Here is an 18,973-nt window from a genome sequence, read left to right as displayed (position 1 = left end):
CAGAGCATAAAATGCCCGGCAAGGCCCTGCAGCATACCAATGAGAGAGATCAATTTCTGCTTTAAAGAGCCCTGTTATTAGGAGAGCGGGGACGTGGGGGGGGGGGAAGACAGTTTTCGGTTTTAATTCTGAATTCCTCCGTTCCCCATCTCGGCGAAGATTTACGCGGCTCTGCTCCCGCAGTTTATTTCCGAGCAGCGCCGCTGACTGCGAGCGTATGTACATCCATACATCAATTTAGTAAATGTATGTGCCAGCCCCAGAGCCGGTCCGCATCTGCTGCTCCTCCGATCCTGAAGAGGAGACGGGGGGGGAAAGTCCCTTAATTAGCTGCTATCTGACGAGATCCCGTTGTCCTTCAGACCCCGGGGTTGGCAGGGGCAGCCTGAATCGATACTGCTGCATATGAGGGAGCTCTTTGTTAGGAAAGCCTCTCTCCTGCGCGGAAGCCCCTCTCTCTGTTTGCAGTTCAGATGCCGCGAGCTCTGTGCCCTTGCCGGGAGCACAGGAGGAGCAGTCGGGGGGCCACAGCTGCACCTTAAAGGCAGCAGCACCAAGGATCCCGATCCCCGAGGGAATTTGGCTCAGACCCCGAGCGCTACACAGTCCCGGCCTTTTCCTGCATCTCCTTCCCAAGATGCAAGGTATTTGGGGTACTGCCCTTTTTCATTTTTGGAAGTGAAAAGCCGAAGGAATAATAAACCATTAAAACCCGCTCTAACCGGGCCTCGGATTGCAGGCCTGCCAGCCAAAGTCACCCGAGTTAAAAAAATAAAGTCCTGCGTGAGCCAGCATATTAAATCCGAGACCGTGCTGCGCCATATGCCTTCCATCAGACCAGCTCCATCCCCCCAGCCCCGAAATACTGCACGGCTCGGTTTTAGGGCAGCGGTGGCGGCCTTCGCCTCTTGCCTTTTTCTCGTCATCCTCCGCGGCTTTCTTGAACTCGTGCTCAAAGGAGCTGGCCAGCTCATTGAAGAGTCCCACTTCTTCGCAGTTCTTCAGGAACCGAGTCGGGGTCGGGGTCTGATCTGTTCGGGTGGCAACACGGAGCAGCGGTCAGAGAGAGGCCAGAAAATCCCCTGAACCCCCTTCATCCTCTCTGGGGATGCCTAAAATACGTGGCCTCTGCTTTGCAGAAGCCTGGCTGCTTTTCAGCTGAGGTGTGTGTCGTGTCTGCAAAGCAAGGGACAACTCGGGAAGACGAAAAGAATTTCTCGTTGATTCTGTTTCGCTGGTAAATGGTGCTGGGAAATAAATCACTGTGGCAAGCGGCGTGCAGCGATTTCGGTGGGATTCCTGCCCGGGTGCTGTCCCGTCCCTCCCGCCCCAGGGTTTTGCCTGTTCTCGGCTGAAATGCTACCGCAACGAAGGGGAAATAGCGGGGTTTGGTCTCCCTGATAGGGCAGACCTTTAAAACACGGGGGGATCAGAAGAGAAGCGGCCAAACGGAGCGGCCCCGTGGCTGACGCGATCGCGGAGCACGAAGGCGCATCCCAGGACGGACGTGGGAGTGCTGATCATCACCACCGCTGCCCCAAGCAATTCCCACGGGGCCCGTTTTCCACCCTATTAACACGTCGAGTCGTGATCCCTCTGGCCATCGCCCAGGCCGTAAAGCAGGCAGGAGGCTCCCGGCTCCCGGCGCTTCCCCGAGACGTGAGGTCGGGAGCCCCGGTACGGCAGGAGCCGGCTGGCCAAAAACTTCACACATTTGTGAGCACAAAGGGGATCCCCGGGACGGCTCCCCCTGACCTCCCCGCCTAAAACGTGGGCTGCTTGGCACCGGCTGAGGGCAGCGGCCGTGCTCGAGCCGCAGAAAACCTCCCGTTCGCTTTTACACCGGCCAGCGGTGGAGCCCCCCGCAGCCTTTGGCGATCACTTCACCAAAGCGGGTTTTGTTCCCAGGCTGACTTCAACCCCTGCCTGCTCGGCTTGGTAATAAAGCCCAGGCCTCCTCTGAGCGCACTCCGCTTCCCCCCAGATCTCTCTTCATTAAGCTATGAAACTTCGTCAACTGGAGCTCTCGGCGGGAGGCTGCTTTTCCAGGGCTTTTAGGGCTCTCGCGGCTCTTTTCGGACCGTTCCCCGTTTAGCAATGTCCTTCCGAGAAGTTTCCACAATGCCGCCGAGCGAAGGGGCGTCACCTCCCTCGTCCTACCCGTGTCCCACTCCTACCGCCGGGAACTGCAGCAGCTCAGCACCCCAGAAGTGCACGTTCCCACCTAAATCCGCCTCTCTGCTGTAACGGGCGGACGGGGAACGATCCTTTACGGCTCCCTTCAGCTCAAGGGGCGCTGAAATCCTGCTGAAATCCTGCTCGTTAACGCGTGGGCTGCTGCCCTGGGCTCAGCACAAAGCAGGAGGGAGGCAGAGGAGAAAACCCAGGGACAAAATGGTGGCTTTACAACAGGAGGGATGCCTGTGTTAAATGGGCTGGGCTCGTGCTGACCACAGCTAAATATTTTTATTTTTTTTTGTCTTTGTGATTTACCCTGGAGCAACCCATTGAGCATCAGCCAAGAAAAGCTCTGCTGGGGGGGGGGGGGGGGGCTCCATCAGCCCTCGCCGCTGCTCCTTGAGCTAAATCTGAAGAGTTTCACCCCCCGCCCCAGGGTTTTACCCTTAAGGGTTGCACCCAGGAGAAGCAAACACCTTCGGGAGCAGCAAAGCTGAGGGCTTTTAATGGTGGGCTTCAGGGGGAGATGGGGCTGTGATCCCCCTCCGCTCCCAACCTCCTGGCCAGCTCCCACCTGGGCTTAGCAAGCAGAAGGGAACCCACCCCCCCGGCATCCTCCCGAGACAGGGGGCGAACTGAAGGGGCGAACTGAACTCATCTTTAGGAGCCTAAGGACTCTTCAAGCCCGTGCCCCCCAAAATTTTCATCATCAACTCCCGTTACCCTGATCCCATTTGAAATGACTTCTCCTTTCACCAGGGGGAACACAAACCCTGCTCCATTTATTGAGCCCGAAAGAGGAGCCCGACAAGGCAGGAGAGGATCTGTAAGTGGCAGTGATCTGCTGCCAGACAATACACTTTTTTTTTTTTCCTCCCCCCCCAATCTTATAAAGGCTGCATTGACCGCGCGCTGCCAGAGCACCTCGGTCGGGCTCTGCAAACGCGCTCTCGGCAGTAGCCAGAGCACTCGGCGGCGTTTTAATTTATTAACTGCTGGCCCAAAAGCTCAAGGAAATTGACACCTGGGCTGAGGGGAGGAAGCTGGGTTTGTCAGATTTGGTTCATCATCCTCAAAGCACACGCAGAAACGTGAAAGACCTTTTTGTCCATAAATCTTCCAGGCTTAATAAAAAGGGTGAGAGCTTAAAAAAAAAAAAAAAGGAAAAAAAAAAAAAGGCAAACAAAAAACCCCCCACAAACCTGATACTACCATAAAATAAAGAAAAAAAAAAAAGAAACTTGGAAGCCTCTGGCTTTCCTTTCCTCCTGATTAAATGCAGATCACAAGAGCTTTTTATGGGAGGTAGGGACGTTTTTCAGTGCATCTGGTCCCCGGTATTAATCTTGCAGTCATGCTATATTAATGTGCACCATTTTCCGAGTTGGCCTGGATTGAACGCCGCATACCTGCTATGATGACTGAGTCGGTTCGAGCAGGGCCGAATTTCAATGTCATCTCATGCTTGTGTTTATGAACCGCCAGGTGGTCCTCGTTTGTAAACCTCTGAAATGAAACAATTTAGAAAATGGTGAATAAATGCATTTTGGGTTTTACGGTACATCCTGCAGCAGGCTCGGGGGGGGGGGGAGAGAGAGCCGCCCGGAGAGCGACTGTAACACAATCGCTGCCGAGCGTTAAGCAAAACCAGAGCGGGACAGATTGTTGGAGAAGCGGGGTGTGAACACAGCGCTCCAAACCGAAAAGCCATTAGGCGGCCTTCTGGCGGACGGGGGACAAATATTTTGAATAATCCTTTTTTTTTTTTTTTTTTTAAGCGGCGGGGCTGCGCCGGTGGCTGCAGCTGAGCTCGGAAATGCAAACGGTCGCCGCCGCCGCCGCGCCGCTCGGCGAAACGTGCCGCTTGATTGCTGGCTGATGGAGGGATGAATTAGGGGAATTCGGGGTCAATCAGCTTTTTTTTTTTTTTTTGGCAGAGCTGGCACCAGGGCAGCCGTTCAGCCCCGGGGCTTTACGGCGCGGGACGGACGTGGCTCTTGGTGGTGGTGCCGTGCCGAGGGGGGGGCCGCCCTTGGCGTGCCATAAAAACGCCGCCTGAAATTCCACCTGCGGCAGGATCCTGGGCTGAAAAACCCCGCTTTTGGGCCGTGCTTTCGGGAACCCCGCAGGGCCGGGCGCGGCCGCTGGAAAGGCAGACAAAAGGGCTCGCTGCCATCAGCGTCGCCCGGCGCAGGGCTGCTCTGCGCCGCGCGAGGCGGAGGGAGCAGGGGAGAGAGGCAAGGACAGAGTTAAAGCAAATAATAATCAAGAGCCGAGGATGGATTGCGCCTCTCCTAACAGACTGCGACAAAGCGCGAGGCGGAGGGCACCGCACGGGCCGTGCTGCAGGATTTTTACGCAGCCAGCAGCCGTGCAGCAGCGGGCTGGCCGTATTTTTTTTTTTCTCGTTTCTAGAAAGAGCTGCTGCCGTGGCAAAGAATTTCCGCCCTTTCCCCCTTCCTTTTTTTTTCCTCACACCACCCCAAAGCCACCTGTTTGGGTGAATTAGCTCGAGCGTGACACCCTGGTTCACCCTCTCCTCCTGATGCTTATTTAGGACTCGATTTTTTGCTCGGGCAAAGCCGCCTTTCCCGAGCTGGGAGCTGCCACCCGGGTGCCAGCAGAGGCGAGGGGCGGCCCTGCCGAGACATCAGGCGCCTCCGCGCGCATCCCATCCGTCTTCCCCTTGGGTACAGCACCAGGCACCTTCTGCAAAGCAGCCTTAAAATATGTTACAGCAGACAGGTCCATAAGGCTTTTGACGGTGACTCGTAACCGGGGCTTGAATTAAAAGAGGTCAGAGCTTTTACACCCTTGCAGGCAGCTCAACAAAGAGGTTTTTGCCTGCTTAACCCCGGGTGCGCACGCAGAGGCTTTCCTGGTCGCTGCTCCCCGCAGCTAAACCTTAAATCCCACTTCCCAACAGTTTTGCTAAAGACCCACACACGCTTCTGCCCGGTTTCTTTTCTCCACGCTCCCAGAAGCTTCAGCAAAACCTCGGCCCCAGCTCCAGCCCCGATGTGACTCGTTTCCAAACGGCGTCACAAATCTCCGCGATGCCAAAGCGCGGCCGAACAAAGGAGAGGAGCGAGCGTAGCGCAGCCCCGGGGTGGGATTTTGAAGCCGCTGCCGCCGCCGTTTCGCCAAGGGAGCCCAAATTTGCAGCCTCGTTTTTGCCATAAAGCGCTGGCGGAAGGGGGGACGTGGGGAGGAAGGGCTGGCACCGGCACTTTGTCACACTTTTGGCCCAAAAGCACCGGCTGCCAGCCCCCGCTCGACACGCTGACGAGCCGTTATCGGAGGAAAAAGGGTGGGTTACGGTAAGCGCAGGAGAATAAATCAGGATTTTTTTGCGAGGACGGAGGAGCAGCCGGTTCCCGATGAATATTGAGCAGGCAGGCGGCCGCTACGCCGGCAGCGGCTCCAAATGCTCAACACGCAGACACGGGGGGAAAAAAAAAGGAAAATGAAGAAATGCTCAGTTCTCCCATTTGGGTTTGTGCTAGGTAAAGAAATGAGATTTTCAGGGCGAGGAAGGGGTGAAGAGGGCCACATTTCCCCCCCCGCCACGTCCTCCCCAGCAGCCCTGGCTCCAACAAGGGGCACGTTTCAGCCCGGACTTGGCAGCGTTGGTACCGCTGAATTTATTTTAATCTTTCATTTTGCTCCGTGCAGGATTTTTTTTTTTTTCTAGGGCACTTTTGCTGCTTTCGGCGCGCGTTACAGCTCTATTTAACATCTTTATGTGGTCTTACTAGCTGCGGAGCTCTCTCTTTCTCTGCACAGAAATGCTCACAGACACAATATATCTTTCTACATACATTTCCAAACGCCGAAACCTAGAGGCTGAGTCTGGCACTTCAGTTCTAAATCATGTCATTTTACACAGAGAAGAAAGCAGGGGGGAGAGCGGGGGAAAGAAGGAGGGGGGATAGGAAAAAAAAAAAAAAAAAGGGCGAATGAGTTAAAGCCACAGCACCAGCTTTAATATTTAATCTCCTTCCATCAGCAGCTGACATATAGCAGTGTTATTTCAGCCTACTAGTTTGCGGGTGTCTGAATTAAAAAGAAGATGTAGGCTGTAAACTCTTTGGGGCGAGGGACAGCCGCGCGGAGCTGAGGATGCCGCGGCCGCCTCCGCGGCGTGCATCGGCCCCGAAAGCAGCGGCCCTGCGAGCGGCGGCAGTGTAAAATCTGATCTAAACGCCGCACACAGCCCCCATTTCAGCTCTTCTCTCCCCCTGCGATGGCTCTGGGAGCTCCGGCCGCTGCCTTCAGTGCGAGGGCTGGAGCACGCCGATGGCATTTGGGGTTTGGGTAAACACGGAGCTGAGTTTATTTACCCAAGAGACAGTCCCAGCTTTTTGGAGAAAACAGATTTGAGGCAGATTAAGGCTGGACAGTCGCATTCTTTACTCAACAGGCTGTGACAGCTCGATGAATAAGCGTGCTCATTTAAAAATCTTTATTTAATAGGGCACAATACTTCCAGCTGGACCGACGTGCCATCTCTGCTAGAACAAGAGCCAGAGAATAAACGCAGCAGGCTGAAGCCTGGATCTTCAGGCAGAAACATTTTCCATCGATTTAAGAAGCAGGACATGAAAAACAAGGGGTTGCTTAACGTTTCTCCTCCCTTTCGCATTCGTAAAGCCTTTGACCGCATTCAAACCGCGGGCGAACGGAGCACGGTTTGTCCCCTGACACAGGCTGGAGACACAGCACGGGCTCTGGCCCGGCACAGAAAGCCCCCTGAGAGCTGGGCTCCCCCGGGCCAGGGCTCTGCCTTCAGAGGCAAAATCAGAGCTGGATGCATCCCACGCAGGATGAATCCCATGCAAAGGGAGGGTTAGAGGGTGCTGAACCCACCGCACCGAGCCCAGCGGCCCAGGTGCTCGCTGGCGGCAGCCACGGCGCGCGAGCTGCGTGCCTGTTTTTTAACCTCGACAGTCGTTTTCAGAGAACACAACCAGCGGCTGCGGTGCTGAGCCTGCCACCTGGCCGAAATTCAGTTTTAACATAGACGGGGTGCGGGCTGCGGCGGCACAAAGCGTTCCCCGGGCACACGGTTGGGAAAAGGAGGCTTTACCTTGCAGAAAGCGCAAGCCGTGGGACCTGGAAGGGGTGGGGAGCCAAACCTGGCCGCATCAGGCTCCTGACGGGGCTGAATTAATAGAGCTGCTGTTAAGACGGGGAAGCCCAAACGCTGCTCCGACCCTTGGCGCAGCAGCGTTATCCTGCCCGCAGCGTGGCTGAGACACCTGGATAGGATGGGAGACAAAAGGAGACAGCACGAGCCCTGCAAGCACGGCACTGGAGGGAAACTCAGCGCTGGCTGAGCTGTGCAAAAAGGCACCGGCTTCCAGAGGAGCCACCCCGGGTGCCACTCCCAAAGCCCACCTCGGTTATCGTGGTGTGAGCATCCCAGGACAAGGGGGCTGGGGGGTGTCTCGGGGTCTGCGCTGCCCTCCAAGCACCACCTCGGGGGGCAAGGGGTACCCACGGGTGACACCGGAGCCCACCTGGCGTGGGGCGCAGCTCGTCCTCCCCTTCGCGCCGCGCACACAGCTCGCCGTGACGGGGCTCGGATGGATTTCTGGTGGCGGGGCAGGCTGGATGGGTATCCTCCATGCGCCCGGCCCAGCCGCGGAGGTAACTAATGCGGGGTCACGGGCACCCCCCGAGGGCCGGGTGCCCAAAGGTGAGCGGTGCCGGCTCTGAGTGATGCGACCCTCCCCGGTTCCCACGCGAGATCCGGGCTCCATCCCCCCCATTTCCCAGCTGAGCAATGACCACGCTAATTCCCCCCCTCCCTCGCGCAGAGGCTGGAAGGATTAATTCGCTAATGCGCGTAAAGTGCCCGGCTACCCGAGTGATTCATGGGTTTTAGAGGCCGGGGGGACCATTACAATTATCTGCCCCGTGAATCCCCAGCTGGGCCCGTTTCCAGAGGAGAGGAGGTGGCACGAGACAGCGGCGGTAACACGGCGAAGACTTGTTGGTTCGAAAGAATGCAGCAAGAGCGCGGCCACGCTGTCTGTTTTTACGCTTCGGAGGGATGGCGTGCAGAGATTTCGGCCCCATTTTCCCTTTGCTCATGCCACCAGGGGAGGGTTTTCCCCCAGAAGGGCTCGGAGCCCGCCTGCTCCCATGGGAAAAGCTGGTGCCGACGGTCCCAAAGGCAGCCAAGGGAGCTCTGTTGGCACCTTCGGCTGCCGAGCGCGCCTGGAGAGCTGCCTTCAGTGGCGGCATCCTTCCGCTAGAGGAGGGAAGAGACAGCACCTCCGCCAGCCGAGGCCAAATGAAAAGAAGAGCGAAGGTTTACGAGCGATGGAGAACAAAACCCGAGGTCGCACGCGGCACGTCCCTGTATCCAGAGGGAGCCCTGCCCAACACAAAGCCTTTCGGCAGGAGGGGAGCGGATCCTTCGCAGCGCCCTGCTGCTCGGCCACGGCCCAGGCTCTGTGCTTGGGGCCCCCCAGCCAAGGTCACGGCACCCTGGTGCGTGCAGGAGAGGAAGGAAAGCCTAAAAGGGGGGCAAGGGCTCATCTCCACGGCCCCACGGGCCGGGGGATGTCAGCTCAGCCCCTTGTCTCTCCCCCAGCGCTGCCGTTTCTGGCATTGCAGCAGGATGCCTGACTTCAAAACGTCCAGGCTTTAAGCACCCCTTTTGGTGCCCTTCCCAAAAGGCAGGGGCAGCAGGAAAAGGTTATTTCTGTTGACTCAAGTTCTGTGAAAATCAAAAAGGCCACAGCCAGCTCAATCACCTCGGAAAGGAGCAGGCTTGGACGCATTTGGGGCAAGATCCCCCTGCTGTTCCCCCCCCCCCCCCCACTGAAACTGCATCGAGATTAAACCCTTGCAATGTTATTTTTGGCTCCGGCAACTCCAGGGACCCATGTGGCTATGCCTTTTGCTTTAAAAATCTGCTTACATCCTGCCCCGTGATTAATTCACGTTCCTTTCCTTGTTTAAAAAAAAAAAAAAAAAAAAAGAATAATAATCAGAAACTCCAGCCTGTTCACAGGGTGCTGGTGTTAGGAAGCCCCGTCCAAGCCGCCAGCACAGCCTTTAACAGACGCTTCGTTGGCATTGTGCAAGCCACAACAAAGATGCCTTCTTTTTCTTCTGGAGGGAACCATGTGATTTCAGAGTTACTTTTTGGGGGGCTTGTTTTGTTTTTCAGCCAGTCATCACAGATGAGAGCTGCGCAGCAGCACCTCCTCTGCGTCGGCTCGTCCGCCCTGCAAATGCTTGCGTGGGGAGGAGAAGCTGGGAGCACGCGGCGGTGCCCAGCCTCTCCTCGTGCATTTCTCCCACCTGCAGCGAGCAGAGGGCCCCCAGCACGGCAAGGTCACGGTGACAACACACGATGCTTCCATGTCCCCGAGACGAGCCGCTGTTTTATCACGCAGCAGGGAGCAGGCTGGAGGGAGGGGACTTTATGGGTTCGGCATGCTGCTCCTACCAAATCCCCAGCAATTAGCTGCTCAGGTGGCTCCCCAAAGTTCCCTGCGATTTAAACAAAGAGTTAGGCAGGTTCTGGAGCCCGTCCCATCCGCGTTCCTCCTTGGCCAGAAGGGCAGAGCATTTAACTGGGAGTAGGTAAATAATTTAATTTACATTTCTATAGCTTCGCTTATCCCAGAGGGCTTCTCATACACATGCCCCTCCGCTGAAATGCAGGTGTTTCAGCAGGGGGGAAGGCAGCAACCATCTGGCCTACAGCACACCACGTAGCGGCGAGGAGGGAAGCATTCGGCCAAGGACATACGGGGCAAATTCTTTAATAAACTCCGCATTCAACTTTCTTTTTTTTTTTTTTTAATCAAGTCTCCTGTGGCAGACACAGCATCTCCTTCACCTCCAGCACGCTGGAGCTCAGCATCAGCACGTCTGGGTGCAGACAAAACCAACCTCAGCCCTTCTGAATGGCCAGGAGCTACCTGCTGGGATGGCATCGATCCCAGTGGGATAACTGGGATAAACGTCCCGGCTCGGACACCGGGAGCTTTCGCTGTCGAACCCAAGCCAAAGAAAACCCAAAGGATTTCTTTATAGGGCCCTGAAGGACCTAGAACCAACCTCTTCCCCTTTTTCAAAAAGGTGGAAAAAGGCAGAGGAGCAGCCGGGTTGCTTCACCCAAAGCACACCCGGCCGCACAGACGAGCGGCCCCCGGTGCTCAGCTCCCCCTGGGATCGCAGCCCAAACCCCGGCATGCGAACCCCAGGCAGGTCGGGCTCCTAAATCTCCGACGGGTCCGGGCTACGTGGGAGCAGGCGGCGTTTTCTCAAACACCACCACCCTTCTGCTCCGCTCGCGTGGTGCTGGCAGGGGCCGGAGCCATCGGCACAAAGCCTGCGGCGATGCACCGATTGTTTCCTTCCACACGGTGGAGCGTTTTTAGCCTCGTTTCGCCGCGAGTGAAGGTTATTAAAACCCACGTATTAATTACCGCTGCCACATAACTTAAGAGGAGAGGCCCAGCGGTAATTAAGGGAGGTGAGCGAAGGGGTGGAGTTGCAGAGCGTCAGCGGCTCCGCAGCCTGTGCCTACGGATGTGCGCCTGCCCCATGGGATCCCCCAGATAGCTCCAGCGTGGACGTGAATCATTCTTACGTCCCCAGCTCGAATCCCAGCAGCACCACAGGTTTTCAGTGTGACCTTGGGCAAGCCATCAATTCTCCCCCTACCTACCAGACAGAGCAAATAAAAAGGGAAAAAAGGCACCATACTTCACGAGGGCGTTAGGAGAGGAAGCCGAGCGCGCACGCAAGCACCAGGAGCCGTGCGAGAAGCACTGCAGAAAAAAAAAAATATTAACAAAGGCAATTACGGCTGCGCTCCCCCGGCCGTATTTCAGGCAGGGATTCATTAGGAGCTCGGCGTTTCTTGCTGTCGCAAGAGCCGGGGGCCACAGACCAAGGAAAAGGGGCAAGGAGCGCGGGCATTCGGCCACGCAGAATTCCTGCCCTGCCCGACCACGGGGCTGAGCGGTTTGGGAAGCTGGGGGGCGTTGAGGGGGGAAAAGTGCTACGGTGAAGTTCGTGGGGCTCTGCCCTCCCGCGATCCGGAGGCAGAATCACGAACCCCCGGTGCTGGTGGCAGAGAAGAAAGGGGAAGAAAGGGTGAAAAAGGGAAAAAAAAATCCCCCCCCCGTCCCTTCCCAAGCCTTCAGATCTACCACAGAAACCCAATCTGGGCTCCTGCCTTCCCCTGCAAGCCTCTGCTGTTTACCAAGTGAGTCACCCTTCCTGCCTCGAACGCTCCCCAGCTCCTGAATGAATAATTTGGGAGCAAAGACTCGTTCTCAGCAAACAAACAGCATCAGCAGCAAGCCCCGCACGACGCACGCAGGCAAGAGATAATTTATAGAGTGAAAAGAAAAGAATAACAGGAAACTCCTTCTCCGCATACCCCGAGAAACGAGAATGCATGCGCAAAAAATAATTAAATCCGAACTGGAGTCGATTAATTTGTCTACAGGGCTGAGGATTTGTGCTTTGGGAGGCTGCACGGGGCTCTTAAACAGGCTCTGGACAGGGGCCAAGGCTGTCAATGAGGCAGGGGCTCGGAGAGGTTTTGGCAGCAGGTGCCGCAGCACATGCAGCTCTGTGGTACGAGTCGCTCCGGCTTCCCCGCTCGCTGCCAAGCCGTACATTTCAGCTGAGAGCTCGGCCTCGTTGGAAATCGAGCCCCTGAGCCCCCGGGTGACAACGGGGAGCCCCGCGCAGCCCGCACGTCGCTGCACCTGGCGGGGACCCTGCGCCGCTCGCCCCCAACGGCGGCGCTGTCGGTGCCGGGAGGGGAGCTCAAAAATGTGGCTAGAGGGAACCCAAAAATGTGCTCAGAGGGAAACGAGCCAGCAGGATCCAGCCAAAACCGGGACGAGCATCTCGCCGAGACACCTGAGGCACGCGGGTGGGAGCGAGGAGCAGCCCGGGCACCGCTGCGGGGAGCTGCGTGCCCTGGCATGGCGCCGTCGCCCTCCCTGGACTTACCCTTGGAGGAGCACAAGGGCAAGCCGTGCCGGAGGAGCGGGCCTCGAACAGCGGGCTCCCATGGATGGAAAACCCCATTTACCGCTCCGGACAGCCGGTGCTGCAACTCCAATCCAATCCCCTGACGTTAATTTGGGAAGCAAATTCGGAATTGTTGGGAGGGAGCCAGCTGGGCTGAGGCTCATCGGAGAGGTTCGGCTGTCGTCCCCTCGGAAGACGCCTCGCTAGCGCCGATCCCCTCCGCCGCACTATTGTCCTGGTGCTACAAGAAAGCCGATCCTAAAAACAAAGAGTTAGCTCCAGTGGAAAAAAAGCGCTCATTGTGCCCGTGCGCCGCAGCTTGAAGGAGTCGCCGTGACTCAGCCTTGACCTTTGAGCACCACCACAATTAGAAGAAGGATGCTGTGGTCCCCATTCAGGGTTTTAACGCGCTGGAAGGTTGGTTTCCTTCAATTCATTCGCAGTACTGGGTGGGCGCCCACCCATTCATGCTGTGCGAGCCTCTCCTTAGGCTTTTAGGGCACAAAAACAGGGTGGTGGGTTGTTTTTTTTTTGTGGACCTGAGCTAGAACTTCTCACGGGGAACCTCTAACAGCACCGCTTTGGAGAGGGCATCACGCTAAATGGATACAGAGGCTCGTTGCTTTTTTTCCCCTTTAATATTAGCACATTAGCCTATTTCCCCATTAATATTAGCATTTCCTAGCTAGGAGGAAGAAGCTATGAGGAGGAGCGGATCCACACAACCAGAGGAGCGTGAGCACGGCTTAACGAAGCCTCGAGCGGAGAGGGACAAAAAGCAGGAGCCAAATTCAGTTCTGTGGATCCCCAGCCACCCTGAGAAGCAACTGGCGTATTTTAACGCAGGGTCTGGCCCCTTTGTGCCTCCTGAGAGGTGCACGAGCTCCGTGGAAGCTCAGAAGACCACGTCAGCCACCCGTGACATCCACAGGTGCCCCAGTGCGAGATTTGGGATGGGACCGAGGGGTTCCTCGGAGCCCTGCAGTGACTCTCTCCCGGCTGCAGATGCTCCGCGCCCCTTCTGAGCACCCCACACTACCCCAGCTCCCGGATCCCACTCTCGGGCGGGATTTCCCCTGCAGCCAACCCACCCCATGGTACAAAAAAGCTTCCTGACACCGATCTCAGCACCACGGCGCACGAGAACGCAGCCTTTCTCGGCGCATCCCTCGCACCTTCCTCCCGGAGCTTTTGGCAACCCCCCCCCCCCCCGCTCCTGCTGCGTTCCCAGAAACGGACAAAACCCCAAGCCCCTCATTTTGTAAGGGCCACGATTCCCCACGAGAGGCGACGAGGTGCGGCAGTAATTTCGCTCCTAAAAGGAGGAAGGCCAACGGCAGAAAAAAAAATCCAGGCGTTTGCCTCTTTTTGCCCCTTGGAAGAGCCACCTGTTTTCTCGTAACAGGTAGATTTATGGGCATATTAACGCGGCGCTGCTGCTCCCACCCTGATGAGGTTCTCAGTGACCCTCTTCTCTCCCGAGATTTATGGTTTCTCGGGGCAGCCTATCGCACAGGGGTCGAACTCCAGCTCTTTGCGCCACTCCATCCCGCACCCACAGATCACCTGCGCCAAGGAGCTGGATCCTTTCCCCAAATCAGCTGCAACCATTATGCAACCGTGCCTGCTTGCACAAGGTGCCAAGCTTTCCCCGGCAAGTCGGGGCAGGCTCACGGGGAAGCAAATCTCCTCGCTCTGCTCACGTTCTTCTCCACCGCCTGCCACCACCGGAGCTCACGAGGGGGAGGTTTCAGCTGCCTACACACCAGGATTACGTCTGAGGAGCGCATTAGCACGCTCCCAGCTCTCCGTGCTTGCCGGTGGACTTGGTGACCTGACCAAATCCCCAGCAAAAGCCCCTCTGTGTCTGCAGCAGGCTTCCCAGCTGCAATTCGCGCTGGCCCAGGGCTCTCGCTCGCTCCTAATTGCCTCCTTGGCTGCTCCTTGCTAATGGCAAACCCTTTTAGCATTACTTTCCACCTGCAGCCCTTAATAAAAATTAAGTGGAGAAACTCTTAAGTGCAAGAAAAATCAGGAGGGATGGAGGCAAGCATAATGCAAGCCGCGTTTCCCCGTGCCGTTTGATCTACAGCCTCCTCCCAGCCCCGGCAGCAGAGCTGAGCCCTGCCGGGTGCCACCTGGGCGATGATTCAGCGGTGCAGAAATACACAGCTGAGGTCACCAGAACCGCTTCGCTCGCATCCTCGGGGTCCCAACCATTCTTCCGCCCACGTTACGGGCTGCCGCTAATAAAATTTCGCACGCAGTCAGAGCGAAATGCATTGAGATTTTCTTTTCTAAAGCTCGCTGATGTTTGAGGTTTATGGCAAACATTGCACAAAAGGGAGACTAGCTAACACAGCGATCACAAACTGCTTTTAATACCTGAAGCGCGTGCAGGAAATCTCTCCCCCAACCACAGAAACAAAGGCTCGGGTTAATCCCAAGCGAGCAGGTGAATTAGCAGATTGCACGAGAGCCAGAATTAAGATGCCGACAGGGATGCTGTGCAGCGAAGAGCTCGCAGCTGCACCCTCAGCACTGCGAGGACTCGGTGACACATCGCACGGTGACTCTGCAGGTGGCTGGGGTGGCAGCAGCGGAGGGGAAAGCAGGAGCCTTGCACCAAAAAAGCAAAGAAAAGAGCCAGAAAAACACCCACGAGCAAGACTCTGGTGGGACGGGCCGCTCCACATTTTTATCTCTGGCTTGGATTGCTTGAAATCCGGTCCCTTGAGTATTTGTTCTTGTAAACGGGTGTTTTTTTTTGAGACTGAGCTGCTCATCGCCCTGTCTGAAGTCCACATGAGGAGGGTTCGAGCAGACAAAAGCGACAGGTGATGCTTTGAATTCCTGACAATTACCCTTGCGACCGTGAGCCCCTCGCCCGTTCTCAAACCCCGCTTCTCTGCCTAAAAGGAGGGACCGGCACAGCCACGAGACACATCCACCGCTTATAAATAACCTGAAGAAGTTAAGAAGCCAAAAACGTTTAACTGCCCCAAAGACAGACTGCTCCAACGTTTTGCAAGAACTTCATTTTATGAAATGGTTCCATTTAGCAGCCTTTACTGCTGAGATTAATTTATAGCTTGTTTTGCACTGCTGCAGAACTCTCCCACCCCATCCCCTACACACACAATTCTTTATTGTCTAGATGTTTACTCTCAGGGGGAATTTTAGGACTTTAATGTTTTTATTGTTTTAATCCGGCATATAAAAAAATTATTTGAGCTAAACAGCTGGTACAAGTGCTCGGGAAGTGGCGGTGCAGTTTCTCAGCTTGCATCATTAAGCAGGTGTTAAATAAACACGACGCCACGCTCCTCCCGAGATTTACCATCGCAGGAGATTTGCAGGGGACCTTGTAAGAACGGCGGGGATGTTACCAAACATCAGCCCAGCCTCTCCTGCTCCACGGCCCTCTTTATTTCTGCCAAAGCTCTCAGGACCTGCCTTAGCCCGGGCTTATTCAGCCTCAATCCCTCCGGCCAGCACCGCTAACCCGAGGAAGGAGCGAATCTCCCGAAGCAAAATCCCCGTTTGCCACCTTCTGTGCACAAAGGGGTCTTCTGTGGATAGGCCACGTGTTTAGGCACACCAAAAAAAAAGCCCAAAAGGTGCTTTTTTCTTCCTGCCTGTAACGCGCCGACATGCGTGCGCCAGTCCTTTGTGCGGCTGCAGCACCACAGCCCCCAGTGGCAGCGCACCGCGGCGGCTGCCCGAACCCAGCAGTCCCTTATAAATGCTTCCTCCAGCATTAGGAGTGGCTAGAAATAAATGTATTTATACTTATTGTGAGCTTTCACACCTCGATGAAGAGCTGAGTCTCTAAGATAAAGGTTCTCGAGCCAAGCAGCAGCCACCGAGGGGAGGAGAGGGGCCAAAAAAAAACCCCTAAAAATAAAAAAATACAAAAAGCCTACCTAGAAATCCCTCCTACCATCAGCTCTGCTGCCATTCTCTGATCTCACGTGAAGCACCTCTGGAAAGAACCCGAGATATTATTACTGCTTCGAGCTTTCCTATCCCACCCTTGCTCTCCAGCGAGGCTCGGGGGCTCGCAAAGCGCACGAGGACGCGGCGTCCCCTGCTCGGCATCGCGGCGAGCCGCAGCCACGGTGGAAAGCCGCAGTCAGCCGCAGAGGGGCGGAGCGGCCGCCGCACAATGCCCGGCTCCGGCCCGGCGAGCATCCTCGGAGGCTGAAATCCTTCCTCTTCTCCCCTCTTGCCAAGAGCCAGCTCCGGCCGCCGCCTCTGCAGGGCTCGGTCGGGTCTTGCTGGGCTCAGAGAAGCGGGCAGGGGTGCAGGCTCCTGAAAAAATCGTGTCCCCCCTCTCCTTGCTGCTGTTTAGGGATTGAAATTAAAAGAGGTCACGAGCTCGTCGGGTGCTACTGACTCCGTGTGGGGTGTAAGGAGGGAAAAGACACCTCTCTTTTTTTCCCTTGTGACCCAAAGCACGCTCCTCAGAACCATTTTTGCTGGGGAAGGAGAGGAGAGGCCTTCGCTGAGTCCCCCCACTTGTGTTTTCTTTGTCCTTAAGTGACGGTTTCCCTGGATTTTATGCAAGAGGTTTGCAGAAAATCCTGCAAACTCGTGCACCTTTTTGGAGATTAAATGCATCTGTGCTAGCACGAAAGCACGGCCTTCGTCAGAGCTGCGTGCTGCATCCACCTGCATTAACCTGGGGAGCGTTAGCTGTCCGCACAACACCACGACCCACTCCTAAACTTCAGAAATTAAGCAGGTAGGAAGCGAGGCTCTGAACACCACCACCAAAACCCCCAAACCAGACTGTCTGGTCTTCAAGAGACTGTTTCTAAAATAAGGAAGTATTTGACCACGGAAGAGGCAGGAAGAATTCGATCCTGGGCGCAGGCTTGGACTGCACCCCGAGACCTCTCTCTCACTTGACCACCTCACCCGTCCCAAACCTCCACACCCAGAGCCCTGCTTCACATTTGCTTTCCGAGGGAGCAGGGATGAAAAGCAGGCCTGGAGATAAGATGGCACGAGGTTAAACTCGCCGGCCAACGCGGCAACAGGGGCAGCTCTGCCCGCTGCTGCGGGAGCACGCAGCCCCGGGCAGCTTTCTGCCCCTCCTGAGCTCCAGAGCACCAGCAAGTTTTCAGATCAGTCTAATTTCAAGTTAATAAAAGAGCCCGGCTCGATTTATGGCCTCATGCTAGCAGCACACGCCGTTTGCATTTTTGATATAGGGCGAGAGCTCTAGGTGAGGACTGGGCTGAGATTATTTTGTTCGGAGCAGAAACTCCGCGGCTGTGAAAGCCCCTTAAATCAAAACGAGAAGAAAGCATTCCCTGCAAGCCCGCAGCCACGCTCCTTTGTGGGTATTTTTGCAGCCCCGATCATGTTCCCAAGAAAGGGGAAACCCTCCCTCCTCGTGAGCCCCCCCCCCCTCAGCTTCAAGAAAGTGGAAACCGCCTCGTAATCTGGGAGCAAACAGCAAGGACGGGGCTCAGAAAAAATAAAAGAAATAAAAGAAATTGTTGGAAACCTGGCAGCACCTGAGAAACTCCAGATCCAGCTCGAGGGGCTGCGAGAGCCTGCGTGCAGCTCTGCAGGGGGGACCCTTGAGAAAGGGCAAGAACCCTAAAGCCGGCTCCGAAATACCAAAAATACCCTGAAATACCAAAATGCTCGCAATGAGTGGGCACCCTGCTGAACCTGCACCCTTGGGTGCTGTGCAGGGGCCGCTTTCCAAGCGGGGGGATGTTCTCCCACGTCGTTACCCACAGAAATTTCCACTGTGGACTTTCCCTCCCGCTCTGCTCACGTATGTGGCATTGAATGGCCCCAATAAAAGGGGGCTCCGAGCCAGGCTATGTGCATATTTTTATGTATATAATGTAGATGGGACGTGTATCAGACATGAATAAATATATATGAGAAGAGATAGGGAGAATATCCTGGTTCCTCTCTCTATATATATTTATACCCCTGAGTTTGCAAGTCGCCCGTTGAAAAGCAGCGGGCTCGGCAGCCCAGCCTGCCCTGGGAATCAGGCTGGGAGCCGCTCAGCGCCCTTCCTCTCAAACACAGAAGGCGAAATCAAGTTTTGGGCAGCTCCAACGAAGGTTTTGCCGCTGCCCCTGAGCCCTCGCCCCCTTCGTGGCTGGCAGGAGGGGCTCCCTTTGGAACCGAACCACCCCAGCGCCGCAGCTCAGCGGTGGGTGCGCTTCGGCTGTGATTTGCGAGCGGTTTGAAGGATCCTCTGGGACGAGAGGTGCTCCAAAAGGGCAATTAGCTCCATTACTGGCTATTCCACTGCAACACGCGATAGGTTTACTGGTTGCGTGCCGCCTCATATACCCCGGCTGATGCCAAAATGAACAAGTATGCTAATGAAGCGAGCGGCGAGCGTGCCCGGCGCGGCGGCGGATGGCTCTGCAGCACGGCTCGTCCTCCGCCAGCCTTTTCTTTGACAGGACCTGCATTAAAGCCGGCTGCTGCATATTTTAAGGCGTTATTAGGCAGCCTGCAGCCTCAGCACAGCATCTCTGAGGCGGCAGAGGGGAAAAGCACGCAGCTATTTCTTCAAATCCAGAGGTGCTATTTCTTCATTTTAATTGCTACAGCAGCCACTATGGCCAAGAAATCGTATTACGAGCTTTATTTTTTTTTTTTTTTTAGAATAGGCGTTCACCAGAAGAGATAACTAAGAAATGTGAAAGCTGTTGCCAAATCTCATTGCATCTCCAGCGTGAGAAGCCAGGGTCAGGGCAGATTATTATTTTTTTTTAGAAAATCA

At 55.7% G+C, this 18,973-nt stretch overlaps 1 protein-coding gene across 8 annotated transcripts in view; it reads right to left on the bottom strand.

Annotated features, from left to right (window-relative positions):
• The window catches only part of ATF7 (activating transcription factor 7), a 49,224-nt gene continuing 30,251 nt past the window's right edge, over positions 1–18,973 (bottom strand). For 5 of the 8 annotated variants that reach the window (XM_040539400.1, XM_040539402.1, XM_040539401.1 and 2 more), the window contains 2 exons: positions 3,588–3,684; positions 8–1,031 (listed from right to left, as the gene is read on the bottom strand). In XM_040539400.1, the coding sequence (XP_040395334.1) occupies positions 718–1,031; positions 3,588–3,684 (411 nt within the window). In that variant the 3' untranslated portion in view covers positions 8–717. Of the gene's footprint in view, positions 1,032–3,587; positions 3,685–12,180; positions 12,460–13,767; positions 16,481–18,973 lie in introns of those variants that run through there. The other 3 variants (XM_040539396.1, XM_040539403.1, XM_040539397.1) reach the window with 3 other exon arrangements.

Source organism: Cygnus olor, chromosome 29, assembly GCF_009769625.2.
Source record: "Cygnus olor isolate bCygOlo1 chromosome 29, bCygOlo1.pri.v2, whole genome shotgun sequence".
NCBI classification, from domain to species: domain Eukaryota; kingdom Metazoa; phylum Chordata; class Aves; order Anseriformes; family Anatidae; genus Cygnus; species Cygnus olor.
The sequence above is the reverse complement of the archived record's forward strand: the minus strand, read 5'-3'. Positions and strand labels throughout refer to the sequence as shown.